Source organism: Nyctibius grandis, chromosome 6, assembly GCF_013368605.1.
Source record: "Nyctibius grandis isolate bNycGra1 chromosome 6, bNycGra1.pri, whole genome shotgun sequence".
Lineage (NCBI taxonomy): Eukaryota > Metazoa > Chordata > Aves > Nyctibiiformes > Nyctibiidae > Nyctibius > Nyctibius grandis.
Window position 1 is genome coordinate 78,439,404 of NC_090663.1, and position 15,192 is coordinate 78,454,595.

At 37.3% G+C, this 15,192-nt stretch overlaps 1 protein-coding gene across 4 annotated transcripts in view; it reads right to left on the reverse strand.

Annotated features, from left to right (window-relative positions):
• Nucleotides 1-15,192, reverse strand: part of LARP1B (La ribonucleoprotein 1B) — a 32,750-nt gene continuing 17,558 nt past the window's right edge. Inside the window, exons 7-19 of one of the 4 annotated variants that reach the window (XM_068402963.1) lie at nt 14,778-14,946; nt 10,801-10,945; nt 10,412-10,586; nt 9,428-9,600; nt 8,573-8,944; nt 6,751-6,865; nt 6,135-6,346; nt 5,632-5,738; nt 4,953-5,110; nt 4,499-4,643; nt 3,146-3,255; nt 2,802-2,929; nt 1-2,001 (exon numbers count right to left, since the gene is read on the reverse strand). In XM_068402963.1, the coding sequence (XP_068259064.1) occupies nt 1,768-2,001; nt 2,802-2,929; nt 3,146-3,255; nt 4,499-4,643; nt 4,953-5,110; nt 5,632-5,738; nt 6,135-6,346; nt 6,751-6,865; nt 8,573-8,944; nt 9,428-9,600; nt 10,412-10,586; nt 10,801-10,945; nt 14,778-14,946 (2,243 nt within the window). In that variant the 3' untranslated portion in view covers nt 1-1,767. Of the gene's footprint in view, nt 2,002-2,801; nt 2,930-3,145; nt 3,256-4,498; nt 4,644-4,952; nt 5,114-5,631; nt 5,739-6,134; nt 6,347-6,750; nt 6,866-8,572; nt 8,945-9,427; nt 9,629-10,411; nt 10,587-10,800; nt 10,946-13,752; nt 13,849-14,777; nt 14,947-15,192 lie in introns of those variants that run through there. The other 3 variants (XM_068402962.1, XM_068402964.1, XM_068402965.1) reach the window with 3 other exon arrangements.

The window sequence follows — 15,192 nt, forward strand, 5'->3', positions numbered from 1 at the left end:
TTATGGGTTTTTTTGTTGTTGTTTTTATAAAATTTGTCAAGATATCACAAAATTACACACACTAAAAGCTTAATCTGCACATTTTCCAATGAGAAAGTGAAAGGAAATATCTTAAATCTATTACTTGTATATACAATTTCAATCCAAATTTACATTCGTATCATTTTCTTGGACAGCAAAAGGCATGGATCAAATACAGGATTGAGATGTGTCACTTCAGCATATTTATAGGATGCTACTTAAAATATTGGTATGTGTTCATTTAAATTCATTTAGAACAGGCCACTTACAAAAGGCTCAATTTTGTATTGAAATTGCATTAACTGTTGGGCAGGCCACTGCTAACATCCCCTCATTTACAATGCAAACATTCAGAAATCGTTTCATTGAGATTCACCAGACAATGACTGAAAAATTAATGGACTTGTTATAACCTCTGAGATCCGATACAAATTTAAAACCCCGTACGTGGCTGTGCAGTCAGTGAGGACACCTGCATGGATTAAGGCATTTGTGCTAGACAGAACTTTTTAACTTTAAAAGTTCACTGAAATATTTTCTGCAGTTAACCAACAAAAAGCTGAAATTCTTCTCACCTACCCTTGGAAGAGGTAAGTTACCCACTCAGGTCTTGTTGAGTCTTTAAAAACAAAGTAATGATGTTAATAAGAAATTACAGGATATAAACATCTCCATCTTTCAGCTACAGAAATGGATTTGTATTTGAATAACTTACATCCAGTGAAATTGTATTTAGACCTGTTTGAAATTATTTAGGCTTAGCTAGCACTATTTAAGCAGAACTTCATTCAAATCTTGCAAAACAAAGCAAAAAAAAAAAATTTACAAGGAATACTTTGTTTCCCTCCAAACTAATTTTTATTACTTGAAATATGGAGAAAAAATATTAGAAAGTTATGCCTCTCCTGTTAGAGTACTTCATCATAAGAGAATTCAAATGAAGACATCTCTCAAGCCAAGAATAATTTGAATAGTTTGCTATTTTAATAACCTGAACAGACTAGATACTGTCCGTTAATTTAAGACACTATCAACAGATGCATTTTCCACTGTCTTTTTCTGTTGCTTGAGTTATTACAAACCAGTACTGAAGGAAATACCTGCAAAACTATCCTAGTTACGTCCACTCCATACTCAATAAAATACTAACTATGGAGACCCTGAAAAAAAAATAGAAACTATGTCTTTAAATAGAATCCACAAATGCATTTTCATATATAGCTGCACATTCTCAAGTGTGCTTTTGCACAAATCCATACTTTTTAATAGTTAGATTCAAGAGCAAACCAATCGTATAGATCCTTCCTTTACATTTAAAATTCTACATAGATCATAATCTTTTTTGCTTTGGTAAAATACAAATAATGGGAAAATCTGAGTAAAGAAAGCACAGTAAATAACATGGGTGTATCATACCTTTTTCTAAGAAATACGAGCTGAAATGTAAGGCATCCCCCCAAAGTATTTTTTGCATATGCAAGGAATGCAGTTCTTTGTAAACAAAAGCTTGAGGAAAGCAATACTGAAGCCAAAGAATCTTCCCTAGGATCCTTCCGATGATCCCAAAACGAAGAGCACTCTCCTAGGGTAAGTGTTTTGGAACTAAATCCTGTGAAAGAAGATAATCCAATCCTTTGTCTTCCCATACGTTTCTAATCATGTATTAGATTGGCTCACCTTGAAGATCTCCAAATTAAGGAAGTGATATAAAAGTTGATTCACAAGGGTGCAAGCTCATCTTAAAGTCTATTTTTCTGGTACATCACTTTCTGTAGACTTTGTGGCAGCGTTGTTATGGCCTACGGACGCTTGCACAGTATTCCCACCGGTAACGTTTCCCAGTGCCTGGGACTGACGGGCAGCTGTGGGTTTAGTGGCAAGAAGTGTTTTAGAAGAATTGGACTGATGTCTGCGATGATCTGAATCCTCACCTGTGGCAGCAACCGGTCTCTTCCTGCCAGATTCTTCACTAATAGGAGGCTGCAAATAAACATTGGCAACCTGTTACGTGTGTTTCTGTAAGGCCAGGTATTTGGCTTTTCATATACTTAAAGGATCAAGAGAGAGCATTCCCTAATTAGGCCCTTAGTAATCTTAGTTATTCACAGCTCTCTGATGGTACTCTAAAGCTTCCCTGGCCATTTAGCTAGAAGTGCAAGTGCATGACGTATTTAAGGACTTACAGCCCTTAGCAGTCTTACAGCATTATTTGTCACTGCCCAAACGTTTGCCACAACTCCTAGAAAACAGAGGATTCTAGAGGATGGTGGCAATGTAGTGCACCATAACCCAGTTATGAAAAGCACGGCAGCACTATAGTCAGGAATCCCACAGTTTAAGAACCCAGCATTCTACAGGAAGGATACATTGAGTTGGGCATATAAAGTCTCAGCAAGGACAATGCCTGTCACAGCTCATTAAGAAATGCCAGCTGGGCATTAATTCATTTGCCAAATTTTCAAAAGGTGTAGAAGTCATCAGCCTTACCAGATGGCAAATAAACTACTTTTTGCTATTTATTTCATTACACAATGAAGATAGATCAACACTTTTTACATTTTAGCCACCACATCTCAGCACCATACTTTGGTTCAAAAAAGAACATCTAGAATAAAACTGCATTTTTCATTCGAATTTCATTTTTTTAATCATGCTTTTTCTAGTCATTGACAGGATTTGGAAAGCTGCCTTTTTGTGAAATGAAGTACTGTTCTCAGTTTACCGTGCAGTAAAAATATTCATACACCGAATATTTATGTAAAACAGGCACTGAAACTTACATCCACTCTGAAGTCCTCCAGTCTCTTAAATTTACTAAGGTATTCTTGCAGTTTGGGGTCAATGGCTGGAGTCTTGTGCTGAGAGTATTTTAGATAAGCCCAAAATTTTTCTAGTCCATACAGCTGACCTAATAATGGAAAAAGATAATTTTACCAATTTACAAAGGTCACATTTAATTAAAAACTTAATTATTCCCTAGTAACTACATGTTTAAGAGAACTGTAAGATAAAAGGACCGTGAACAAAAGCTGTTCTTGGGTTAGTTAAGAAGTCAGTGCCAAGGAATTGGGATTATCTCCCAACTGCTCACTGGTGTGAGCAGTGACTGGCCTGTGATAATTACCAGCTTCATAGTCTCTCTTCGTTTCTTCTTGGAAATCCTTGAATATTTCTTGCCTGAATTTCTTTTCTAGGCCATAGCTGTAAAATCTAAACAAGCATTCCAATCCGTACCTGTAACAGAACAAAGAGGTATGAAAATCTTATACATACACTCCTCATTCCTCAGAAGGATACAAATTCTCAGTCTCTCCTTGCATTTAGGTAAATGGCAGAGTTTCATTTTACCCTCCTCATAAAAACCACTCCTCTTCACATCAATTTTACCGACCTATTGTTCTGAAACATCTTCACAAATAACCAAAACTGACTTGGGAGAACCAGGTTTGTCCCACAGTTTCAATGTACAAGCTACAGACACAATACACACATACAAAATGAAGATAAACACTTCCACATTTTCAGTATGTTTGTACACACAAACAGTTTCAATGTCAAACCAGCCACAGTGCGTCAGACCAAAACTCAGCCTAACCCACCATCGGTGCCAAACCCGATGTGTAGGGGCAGGACCCGGGGTTCTCTCAGCTCCCACACACCCCAGCGTCAGGGTTGCTGGCTCAGTATTTAGTAACGCTCTGGCTTGGGCTGCCACACAGTCACCAGAGCTGCCTTGGGCCTCCAGGTAGCTGGAACCTCCTTCTATTCTGCATTCATCTGCTGCCACCTTAGGTACTTAAGAGCCTTCTGAAGTTCCTCCTGGTAAACGTATCCTTGGAGCACCAAGAAAGCTCAGAGCAGAGACACAAGCTATTATTAAAGCTGCCTTTGCACCCTAGGGACTATCATTCTGCAGTCTCGGACAACATATCCCGATTTCAGGATTTTCATAGCCAGTACTTCCTCACTTGGCATTCAAAATGTTCGGCTACCTTGGCTCTTTGGCTAAGAGAAATAGAGGCAGGTGAACTGAGTGAAAGGAAGGGAATAATATCAAAGAGCTAAAGGGGCAGTGGTCATTTCCTTCCTGCTCATTCTTCTGGTATTTTTGGAAGGCAAAAAGCAGTATGAACAAGTTGAATGATGTTAAGAATGTCTTCACATGAGGAAGAATCTTGTGAGTGTGAGTAAGTATAGAGCTGACTTGTCACGGTCAACAAGTCACAGGATTTTGTAGAATTCAGGACCGATTACAAGTCCGGAAATGCTGCACGTTTAGCTACGTATCAGCAAAGCACAAATATACACAAACAGATTCTTGGTATTAAAATAACTTGTACAGACTGCTCTTTTAAAGACCTACAAAGAGTCAAAGTCAATATTAAAAATGTTCACTTCGGATATACATAAACTTCACAGTCATTAAAACGAACGCTAAGACCTCAACAGTTTTTAACTTCCAGGAAAAAGCAAATACCTGTAGTGTTCTCTTGCATCATCTAGAGCAAGTTGTTTGAATTCTTCATACATTTTCTTGTTAAAGTGATCTCTCAGAAAAAAGGACCAGAAACGAAAAAGTGTGTTCATTTCTTGGGACTGGCCAATTCCCAACCGTTTCCTCTCTGGAAAAAAAAGCGGGGGGGGAAAAAAAGCTATTTTTAATTTTTCAGCAGAATATTTTCAAGTGCTTTTCCATTAGTAATACACACACAAGATCTTCTAGTAACTTGCGTTTAAATTTGAGGTAATTTTTTTGTCAGGGAATGTAAAGTTAAATGGAAAGCAGAGTTCATAAAATTGAAGCATCAAGTAAATTTTGCCTTACTTTCCCCCCAAAAAATCAGGATAAGGAACACTGTGGAGAAAACTGGTATCAGATGACACCTGGTAGCTTCTACCTAAAAGTTTAGGAAGCGCATTTAGCGACTTACCCATTAGACACCTTCGACGATATTTGTGGTACACCTGTTGAGTAAAGCCATTTTCCTTTAACAGTTCATGAGAAGGATGCTGAAATTTTGGAAGAGAATTTGGGGTACACCCATAATTTCCTGCTAGTGGAGCTCCTTCTGAAGGTGAAGCACTGGAACTGCTAAAGAAAAAAAAAGTGTATTTCTGATGTATAAACAGTGCTTTTCTACAGAATCAGTTTTCAACCATTCTGATCGACACAAGAGCTGTCAGAATAGTACAGTCACCTGACGACCACTACAACACATGCCTGGGGTCCCAGACATCTGTTTGCGGGTGCACCTCAAGAAAATCAGATTCTGTGCTAATACGTCAAAAACCAGGCAGTTTTGGATGATGATAATTAAACATTAACGACCAATTTTAAGTGGCCACTTAAAGGCAAAAATCACTGAAGTGAACATCAGTACTTCAAGTAATATTACTGCTACTATATCATGGATCAACAAACAACACTGTGAACATAGTCTAGATAGCTTACTTCCAGATAGCCTTGTATTCTGTGTTTTTGTCTGTCTTGATCACTCTTTTCTTGCTTCCACTGTATTTATAAATAGTCTTTTAGCACAGCCTACTTCTCCATTAGCAGTGAAAACTAATGACATTGCAAACAAATTTTCTATGAAATAAAAAAATTACCTCACAGAGGAAGTTCTTGGCCTGTGGTCTCTGGAATCCATCACCCAACCAACGTGGCATTCTAAGGGAGGATTTGTACTGTGTCCTGTTTTTCTTTTTCTTCGAGTCTAAGAAAGTAAATGAAGTATTTATTTCCCTAATTTGATTTCACTCATTCTCCTCCTCTTAAAACAAAGTCTGAAAAATGTTATATTCTATCTAACACATTATAAAGTCACAACACTCCAGTTTCATAAGCTAAAGATTAGTCTCATGTAACAAATTAAAAATCTTTGGACGTTACACTTTTTCAGTAAGGACTTTTAAGAAATGTTACAGAGAAAACTCAGAAACCATTTTGTTGAGATGAAAAAGAATAAATATGGTAAATATTTTCAAGAAAAACAATAAAAAAGTACCAGTCTTTCATTTTTGCCTTTTCATTCTTGTTAAGTCATATGCACAGACACGCGTTTTATAGGCTTTTTCTGGTTTTAAAAGAAATACGACGTCTTTCCATTTACCTTTACATCAATGGATCGTGCTTCTTTAACAACAGGGTAGAACCTGGGTGTTTTGTTGGGATCCTGTAGCCTCGGGGTGCGAGGTGTTCGCGGGGTGAAGCCAGGGTGAACACAGGGGGAATCTGGAACTGCTGTTGGCAGTGATCGAGCTGTTGCTGCTGTTGGAGGTACTTCAATACTTAACAAATTACAAGCCAGCTCCTCTGCTAAATCTGTAGGCAGGAAGGAGAAAACATTCATTTTCAAAAGAATCTCAGGATTTCAAACCCTAAGCTCCATCTAGAAAATGTTTCACAACATCACTAGCTGTTACTTTACACACTGAAAATGCCAAGTTACACAAAGAGCACAGGTGTTGGTATATGGTGACAACAAAACAGAACACGGCCTTTTGGTGCTCATATATATCCTGGAAAGTACTAGTACCAGCTTCCCCTAATTCAATGGAAACCACACTACTGATGAACAATTGACAATTTGAAAAATTAGCAAAGAAAAAGCGCATCAGACTGCTGACTGAACCAAAATTAAAATATTACACAGGCAGAAAGAGTTACAACACCTACAGACTTGTTCTTTATTACAGAGATTCTAAAAACAAATACGTATTACTTACCTGTCTGTAACCCTGGAGGAACTTCTTGGGTTGGATCAGCAATTGGTTCTGGTGCAAGATTATCAAATTCTTCCTTACTAATGAGATGTAGCTTCTTAAAGTTCTCAATCTCTTGCTGAATTAGAGAAAGGAAATTGTAAACGCAAAGCACAATAACAGATATCATCCTGAGAAACAGGTGAATTTCATAAAAGAGAAAAGCAGCAAGCCAGAATTGACACACAACTACGCACACACAGCCAGTACAGATTTCTTTTAACAAAGATGGAAGGAGTCCCTAGCACACATTATACAAAAGTTGCCATGAACACTGTATATAACCTAACGCAGCTCACGCTGCACTAGCTAAAAGAAATAGTTACGCCAACAAATGGGCAAATGGAGGCAGGTAAGGCCACCTACATCTGAATTTTCAAAGACAAATAATAAATAGAAATTACTGAGATTCTTCCCCTTGCCAAGCCCTAAACCACAACCATCCTCCTTCTGCAGTAAGCATGCCAAGGAAGGTCCCAGCAATTCAGGGGAGCAGAAGAGGCCCTGCTCCCTTCCTTGGGCTGCATCTAAAAGCCAGTATTCATAAATAAAGTGTTTGGCTTTTTTTTTTTTTTTTTTGATTGGTAGCTTAAACTGAAAGGATGGGATTTTCCAAGGTGTGTGGCAGAATCTCAAATCACTCATGCCTCTACTCAGCCAAAGGTGAGTTGGGACATGTGTGTGTGTGCATGCTGTGTGTGAAAAATCTTGTTTAAATCATCGTCAAGAACGTAACAACAAAAAAGAAAATATTTTCTCTTGCTTTTTGCTATTTCTCACTGTCCTTTTCCAGTTTGCTGGTTTTCTTGGTCCATTTGCTTTGTAATAAAAACTCCATATTCTGAATTCTACCTTTATTTCTTGCTCTTATTCTCAACATTAATTTCTATCTTTGTCAGCTCTTTTTTGTACCCACATGCTCCATTTGTCCTTTCAGCTACTTTCCCCCTTCCCCCCTGCCCCACAACCCACCTTTGTCCTTATGCACAGATAAGTGCCCCTCTCCACTTAGTGTGTAGGTAACTTTTGTACTTCTGTACACGTAATATCTGCTAGTGGTGCAGTAGAATTGCCTACAGACGTGCCGCTCACTGGGCTCACTCACACAAAAGAAGGGGTTTCTTAATAAACCAAGAGTTTATTAAGCAGTCCTGGAGGTCAACTCATCTATAATTTTACAGCTGTTTAGTATATTTTAAAAAATAATAATTAAAAAAAAAAAAAAATCACAAAGTTGACAGTCTCCTTGCAAAGTTTTGAAAGCCTCAGACAGAGGCCCTTATACAGACCAGGAAATAAAAGGGTTTCCTATAATAAAATAAGGTGTGCAATCCAAAGTTTCATTTGCTCGCAGAGCTATCATTCTAACAAGCTACAAGGCAAACTACTTGAAAATGACTGTATTACCTTCCTCTCTTATTATCTCACCTCAGAAACGTGTCCCCTTCCCCTCTGGTAGGGGTTTGCAAATGTTATGGAACAAGCTATTCATAGAACAAGAAAACACTGGAAAAGTTGAACCATCTCCAAAATGTTAAAAATAGCTCTAAAGAATATTCATTGAATGTTTTTGGTCAAATCTGTGACAAGAACAACTTGCTGGTTTTGCTTTCAGCTGTTTCCAATATTATCAAAATAAAGAGAATTCAACAGACCTGTAAATTTAACTACTGTCACTTTTCTTTCCAAAAATGCAGCATTTTACAATGACGTAGCAGACGGCTGAAATTAATTTTGGAACTGTTTGGACAGGCATGGTTTTCAGGTCAAAAATGAAGAAAGTTACCTTCATCATGGTGTCATTTTCACTCTGCTCCATCCACAAATCCTGCTCATAATAGTATAAGCCATCATTAATAACTTTAGCAAGTTCTGATGTAATTTTTGCACGGCATACATGGTTGCCAGTACGATCTCCACCAAGATGTTTTCTCATATATGGTGGTGTCTGTGTTACGATCAAAATCTTGTTTATGTCCTGATCATCAATTTCATAATCGGAATCGCTGTCTGACCAATCAGTAAATTTATTCTTCCGACCTTGAATTTGTTCCATCTCTTCATCAAACAAAAACTCAAGTTCTTCTTGTTCTTCTTCCTCTGGAGGTGGGGGTGGCTGTTGTTGATCTGATATTTGATCAGGTATAGGAACACTTTCCTAAGTTGGAAAAGGTGATGCATTTTATATTTGAATTGGATAGCGTTTATCCAAATGGGAGACAAATAGAACATAACAGAACATTTTCAATAAACAAATGTACAGGAATTAGAAACAATACAGCCACTTTCAGATGTTTATTAAGTAAACTACTGTTCTAAATAATTCTGCCATAGGCTTTTAGAACAATTCTCAACGCACATTACAACACATTTTTGAATAATCAACAGGTACAACTGTCCCTCAGCAGGAAAAAAAAAACAACAGTATTTCCTTTTCATTTTAGTAAGCTTCGGATCAGGATTTTAAATGCTCTTAGTTATTCTAGGTCTGGAAGAGTGAGAAGCACACACGCTAACTGTATTGCATTATCAAGCATCACATACATTAAGATGCAAAAAATCTCATTTTACGGTATAATCTGAAAGTTGGCGGGTTTTGCATTTGTTTGTTTAAATATAACTTAAAAGCTTTTGATTTTACCTTCAGTTTGACAGCGGATGCACGATGCCTCTTCTTCACTTCTATCCAAGGTTCAGAGTCCAAATCAGGCAAACTTGTAGACAATCCTTTAGACATCGTCTGAAAATTGCTCGTTTCAGTGTTTTTCTGTGGACTGAGTAGGCTTCCCATTCTTGGAGAACTGGGTGCAGACTCTAGCATTGTAAAACAGTAGTTCAGTTCCTGTTGGGGTTGTTTTGGTTTGGGTTGCGATTTTCTTTTTTTCAATTGTTTCACTAGTCTTTTTTTTTTTTAACTGCAGCTACCATTTTTCTGCCTCTATAGACTAAATATAACACTGATCAGCAGAATTTCTTTTCATTTCTAGGAGACTGCTTTTCACAGTTCAGTCAACGTTTTAGGAAAAGATCCATTTTAGCAGCTTATTTACGTGGAAAGTACCTAACAGTCTGAGAGAAATCATGTGTTATTCAGAAAACAAGAGCAGCATCATTAGGGACATGTTCTCTCCCGACCATCCTCTAGCTCTATGGCCGGGTGCCTAACTCAGTCTTCATTCTTCCCATTTACTTCCAGCAAACATCTTAGTAAAAGATTTCCTTGACAAGTGCTGTCAGCAAACAAAGCCATCGCCCCATTAATAATGTGAATGAGATCCCCATCCAAAACCTGGATGCACCAAATAAGGAGTTAACTTTCAGCTGCTACCACAATGAAGCAGATTTTATTACTAACTTAAGATTACTGTTATTACTTCTACTACTAAAGGACTGTAGTCCATCGTACTATATTCTGGAGAATGGTCACAGCCGTTACACATAAGAGACATTTTTATCTACTTCACATCAGCCATGAGACTTGGCAACTGCAAGGCTGACAGGCATATCAGCTGACTGAACAGTTACCAAATGTACAACTTCTATTATGAAATCAGTATCAAGAGGCAAACTTCTTAAGCTAGTTAGACAGTCCCAAAGTTATGTTTCTATAAAATAAATCCTTTACCAGTATGTGAGCCAAAAATTTGGCCTGGTATGAATTCTGGACAATTAATGAGCTGAGAAAAGTCAGTCGGTGGCAGAGAGCATGGAGGAGGACCTGGAATCGGCCACTTTTCTGGATCAACCCTTTTTCTTATCCTCTGATCCACAGTTTCAACTTCTGTACTGTCCTTTAGGGCCTGTATGACAAGCATATTATAACTTTAAAAACTTTACGTATCCAGCACCATCCAAAAAAGGAAAAAAACCCAGAAGCTTTGCCATTTATAGCCTCTTTATAAAATCCTTGTCATCGCAAACAGAAATTTTTCTTAACTTCATAGCACTGCCTTTAAATGGTGGTACAAAATTAACCAAGCTACTTTCTGCACACGTACTTCTGAATTATTTTACCTCCAAAATGAGTGCAGCATTTGTAGTCAGAGCTTGCATCCGACGGAAGCTAGCAATCAATGAAACAGGCAGAAATCCTTGTTGGTCCATCTTTCTCCTCAGAAAGAAGTCTCTTTCCAAATTTTCTGTGCTGAAATAATACTCACTGCAGAAAGAAACATACAAATATGAGCCTGTTATAGGTTAAAGAAAACCCTAAAATAGCAACTTAGAGATTCCTTGTTAAAGTCTTCCATTAAAAACAGAGCATACTTTGTCATCAACAAAATCATTCTTTCAACAGGTGTATCATTACAAGCAAGACTCACAGAACAGCACGCATGCTCGACATGTTAAGAAAGACTTACGATCCAGTACAGTACATAGGGGTATAAATCAAAGCCTTGTTATATTTGCATACACAAACTGCATAAGGAAAAACTAGACTCAATTTTTTTTTCACCCATCCCCTCCCTTATTACTTACATGAACAGAAGGAAGCAACATTCTTTTAGCCTCCATATAGATGAAGGACAACTACTGCTTACAGTCAGGGCATAAGTTATTTCCCACACAGCAGTATCAGTGCACCTTCATCCTGAACTGTATATTTTCTTTTCCCAGTTTCCAGTACATTAGAAGGTTTAAGTATCCTATCTGAGTGTTGAGGCACATATATGTACTCTGAATCATTACTTCAAGCATGCTTGTGGGAAGACGAGAAAACAAAAATAGTAATGTTGTCTTTGTCATGAAACTGTACCAAAAGGCACAAAAGCTCGTGAAGAAAGGTAAAGTCTAAAAGAAGAGATGATGTTTAGTGGATAAAGAGGGACAAGGACCATTTCAGGAATCTGACAATACCACAGAACAAGAGAGACGGGGGACAAAAAAATAGCAGAAAGACCAATCTTCTTAAACAATGAAGCCGCTCTATGAAATGATCAGGGTGCCAGGATGTTTTATACTTAGTGAAGAGAAAAAGTAAGGAATTCATATCATGATCTGTCACACAAAGCAAGGGAATGAGAAAACACCCTATGAAAAAGAATGGAAAAAACCCAATTTAATTGTGATGACTAAAATCTAAGCCTTTCACAGAGTTTACACATCATACCATGATTTTGCATATTACATCCAAGGAATACTACCCCTCATCAGGTTCAGGAAAATGTAGGTAGTGAAATATTTAATGGAGAGCGATTAAAATTCTATGACACAAAAACAGAGGTAGCACAAAAATAAAACAAGAGAGCGTTAAAATGCTGAGGGGAAAAAACCAACCACATGCAAATGTAAATAAAGTTAATTCTAATTTCAACAAAGAATAAAATGCTAAGTGTCTCCACTGAAGTTGGGATCAAGGCCAAAGTTACCAAGAGGAGAGAACTCTGATGCCATCATTGACCCAAGGAGAAGCCTGATACCATTTCTTTCTCTAATTTTTCATAGCTACAGAAATTTGAAGCAAAAGCTCTCTATATGAAACACTCAGCTCCAAAACAGAATGAATATAAAGTCTCAAAGTTAGACAATAAGACATACGACAAATGAAAACATTGCCATTAAATCAGAGCAAACGGAGAAGAGAATAAGGCTTTTGGAGAATCAAGCTCTTACTCAGAGCTAAGTAAGCTCAGTGAAGCAACTGTGCACAAAGAGAAGGTTTCTTTCAAGAATATCCTATTTACTGTTCTGACCTGCTATATTTTCCCCCTCCCAATCTAGAAGATAAGCAAGCACAAAAGCCATATACCAACATTTTACTAATGTTACCTTTACAGTCATACAGTAAAGGTAAAATCTTGTAACGATTCACCTAGTTAAAAATTCCACAAGCAGAAATGGACAATGACTGAACTTGACTCAAACTGCCTCACTTGATGTCCATCACTCTAGAAAAAGGAATGTGAAAGACCATTAATGAAAAATGAAGACAATGCACAAGTTTGCTCCAAGTAGAGGGACAAACCTAAACCCACACACCTCCTCCATCTTTTCTTTTTCATTTTCCTCAGAGTCCCTTTGCTTACTCTGGAATCAATGCTGACTTGGATGCATGTCTGAACTTTTATTTATTTATTTTTTTAAAGAAATGTCTGAACTTTTATTTATTTCTTTTTTTTAAAGAAAGAGGACTTTAGATAGAGTTCTGCTGCATGTTGCAGACTGAGGAGTTGCTAAGCACTGAAACTTTTCAGGCTGACAACTTCAGCCTGTAAATAAAAACATTAAAGATATTTTTGTATGTAATACAAATACCACTCTCTCTTGTACATCAAGCTGGTTCTTGGGACGAGCATAAACTGCTTGATAGTAGTGTACTTCTTACTGTAATTACACATCAATTCAGTTGGAAACAGTCTCCAAGATTTTTCCCTATTAAGCAGGTAAACTGTTTTAAAATTCATCAGTTCACTAGGATTCAAATCAATCTCACTTCTCTAATATAACTTGATTTGTCTTGGACTCCATAAGGAACTCTGAGACCTAACAGTTCTGTGTGGATATATTCTGTATATACTTCCTTCTTTGGCATAGTAACTTTTTATTTTATAACTAAATTATGAAAGGCAGATAAAACCATCCCCATTTAGAAGCTAATAATAGGTAATTGATGAATAAAGTCTGTTTCCCATCGTTTTTAATGTGATAAAAGAAGTGAATAGATAACAATAACATCTTTTTTTTTTTTTTTTTTTTAAGGAGCATAAAAATAGTGAAGTTATGTTCTAAACCTGCTCAAGAATCTCCCTCTCTCTCGTGGAAAGCAAACTCCATAATCAAACTGCCTTAGGAGTTCATATCAGACAAGCAACCAATGGCTCTGGTTAGCCAGCCATGCCACATCTTCTATTGACACCTGCCAACCTCTTGTTGCTAAAATAAAATACAAATATAACCAGAAGTCAGATGTGACCAATGCTGTAACTGACATTTTTCTCAGCAGAGGGGGACATCACCATGTCCTACCTTAGAAGGTCTGGATTCTACACTGCATGCCCAGAAATCTGGCCAACAGTGGAGTGTCTGTGCTCCTCCCTCACTTGACTGAGGACAGTGCAGGCCGATTATCCTGACATGGGGGTACATGTCCACTGTCAGGTCTCATAGGGGCCTGGCAGCAAGAGTAACAAAAAAGACTGCAATAGAAGTTTTGAAGTTGATAGCCACATGTCAGATACTTTCTGCCCTTAAAGAGGCTTTTTTCTTCCTTTTTGCGTCAACTGTAACAGAAGAAGCAAGAATAAAATAAGCAAGTTGCTTTATGGAATACAAGGGCAATCAAAAACCACCACAAAGGCATCGCAGAGAAATGCCGTTGCAAGTACAGAAGATGAAATATCTGCCAGTGGTGGAAACTGTCTCTTTAAAATGAACTAGTGGTTTCCAGGCCCTTTTTGACTTGTCTCCTGGTGATAATCAGTCTTCCAGATGGTTTCTCATTGCCTAATGGTGTACACGAGAAAGTAAACATTTCAGATTATTGAAAAATCAAGTATCATTGCAAAACTACTCTCTTTCAGTTAAATGCTTCAGGTGAAACACTCTGAAAACATAAAACTAACAAGACTTCTCAAAGTGAAATTGAGAGCAAATAAGGGAAACGTCTAGCTACATCACCCAAGAAGAGCTTTGTAGGCAAACAGACCAACAGTACTCAAAAGCACAAGCTCAGAGACATCCATATCTGAATTACATGACAACATAAAAAGAGGGCTATGTACCATAAATAAAGCAGGTATACGAGTTAGAGCCAGACTACAGCACAAGATGCAGAACAGCTTCCTTAAAATTCCTCCCCATCACTCAAGTTTTTCCATCCTACTAATGAATAAATTCAAACTGACACTGGTAATGGTCAAATCAAAAAGTTAAATTGAAATGCCTTAGTCTCCATCTTTATATGGGTAATAAGGATTAAACACTGTTTGAAATGAGTTATTTTATCTTAACTAGATCTCTAAAAATATTTCTACATTAAACAATCTACTTACATTTGATGTTTTATATATTCTTTGAGAAGTGCTTCATCCACAGAATACATCTGCACTCCTGTTCCATCACCATAGTAATACATCACACTAGCATTAAGCTCAGGTTGAAATACTTGGTCAGTTCCTTCACCATACAGTTCTTGATAACCAACTGAATATTCAAAGTTCACTTCAAAATAAAGAATAACATAAAAGAAAGATGATGAAAAATATGAAGTCTAGCACACAAATATTTTAAGGCACGATACACACCGCTATTTTACTGTTGGTTTTCAGCATCTGATTTTAAAAAGACTCGAGCTACTTAATTACATTAAGTTACAGGATACATTTTTTGAGACAACTCTTTATGTGCAAACAATTACACTATAAACACGGTTTTAAAATTTTTGCTAAGCATTTACTACTTTGCATA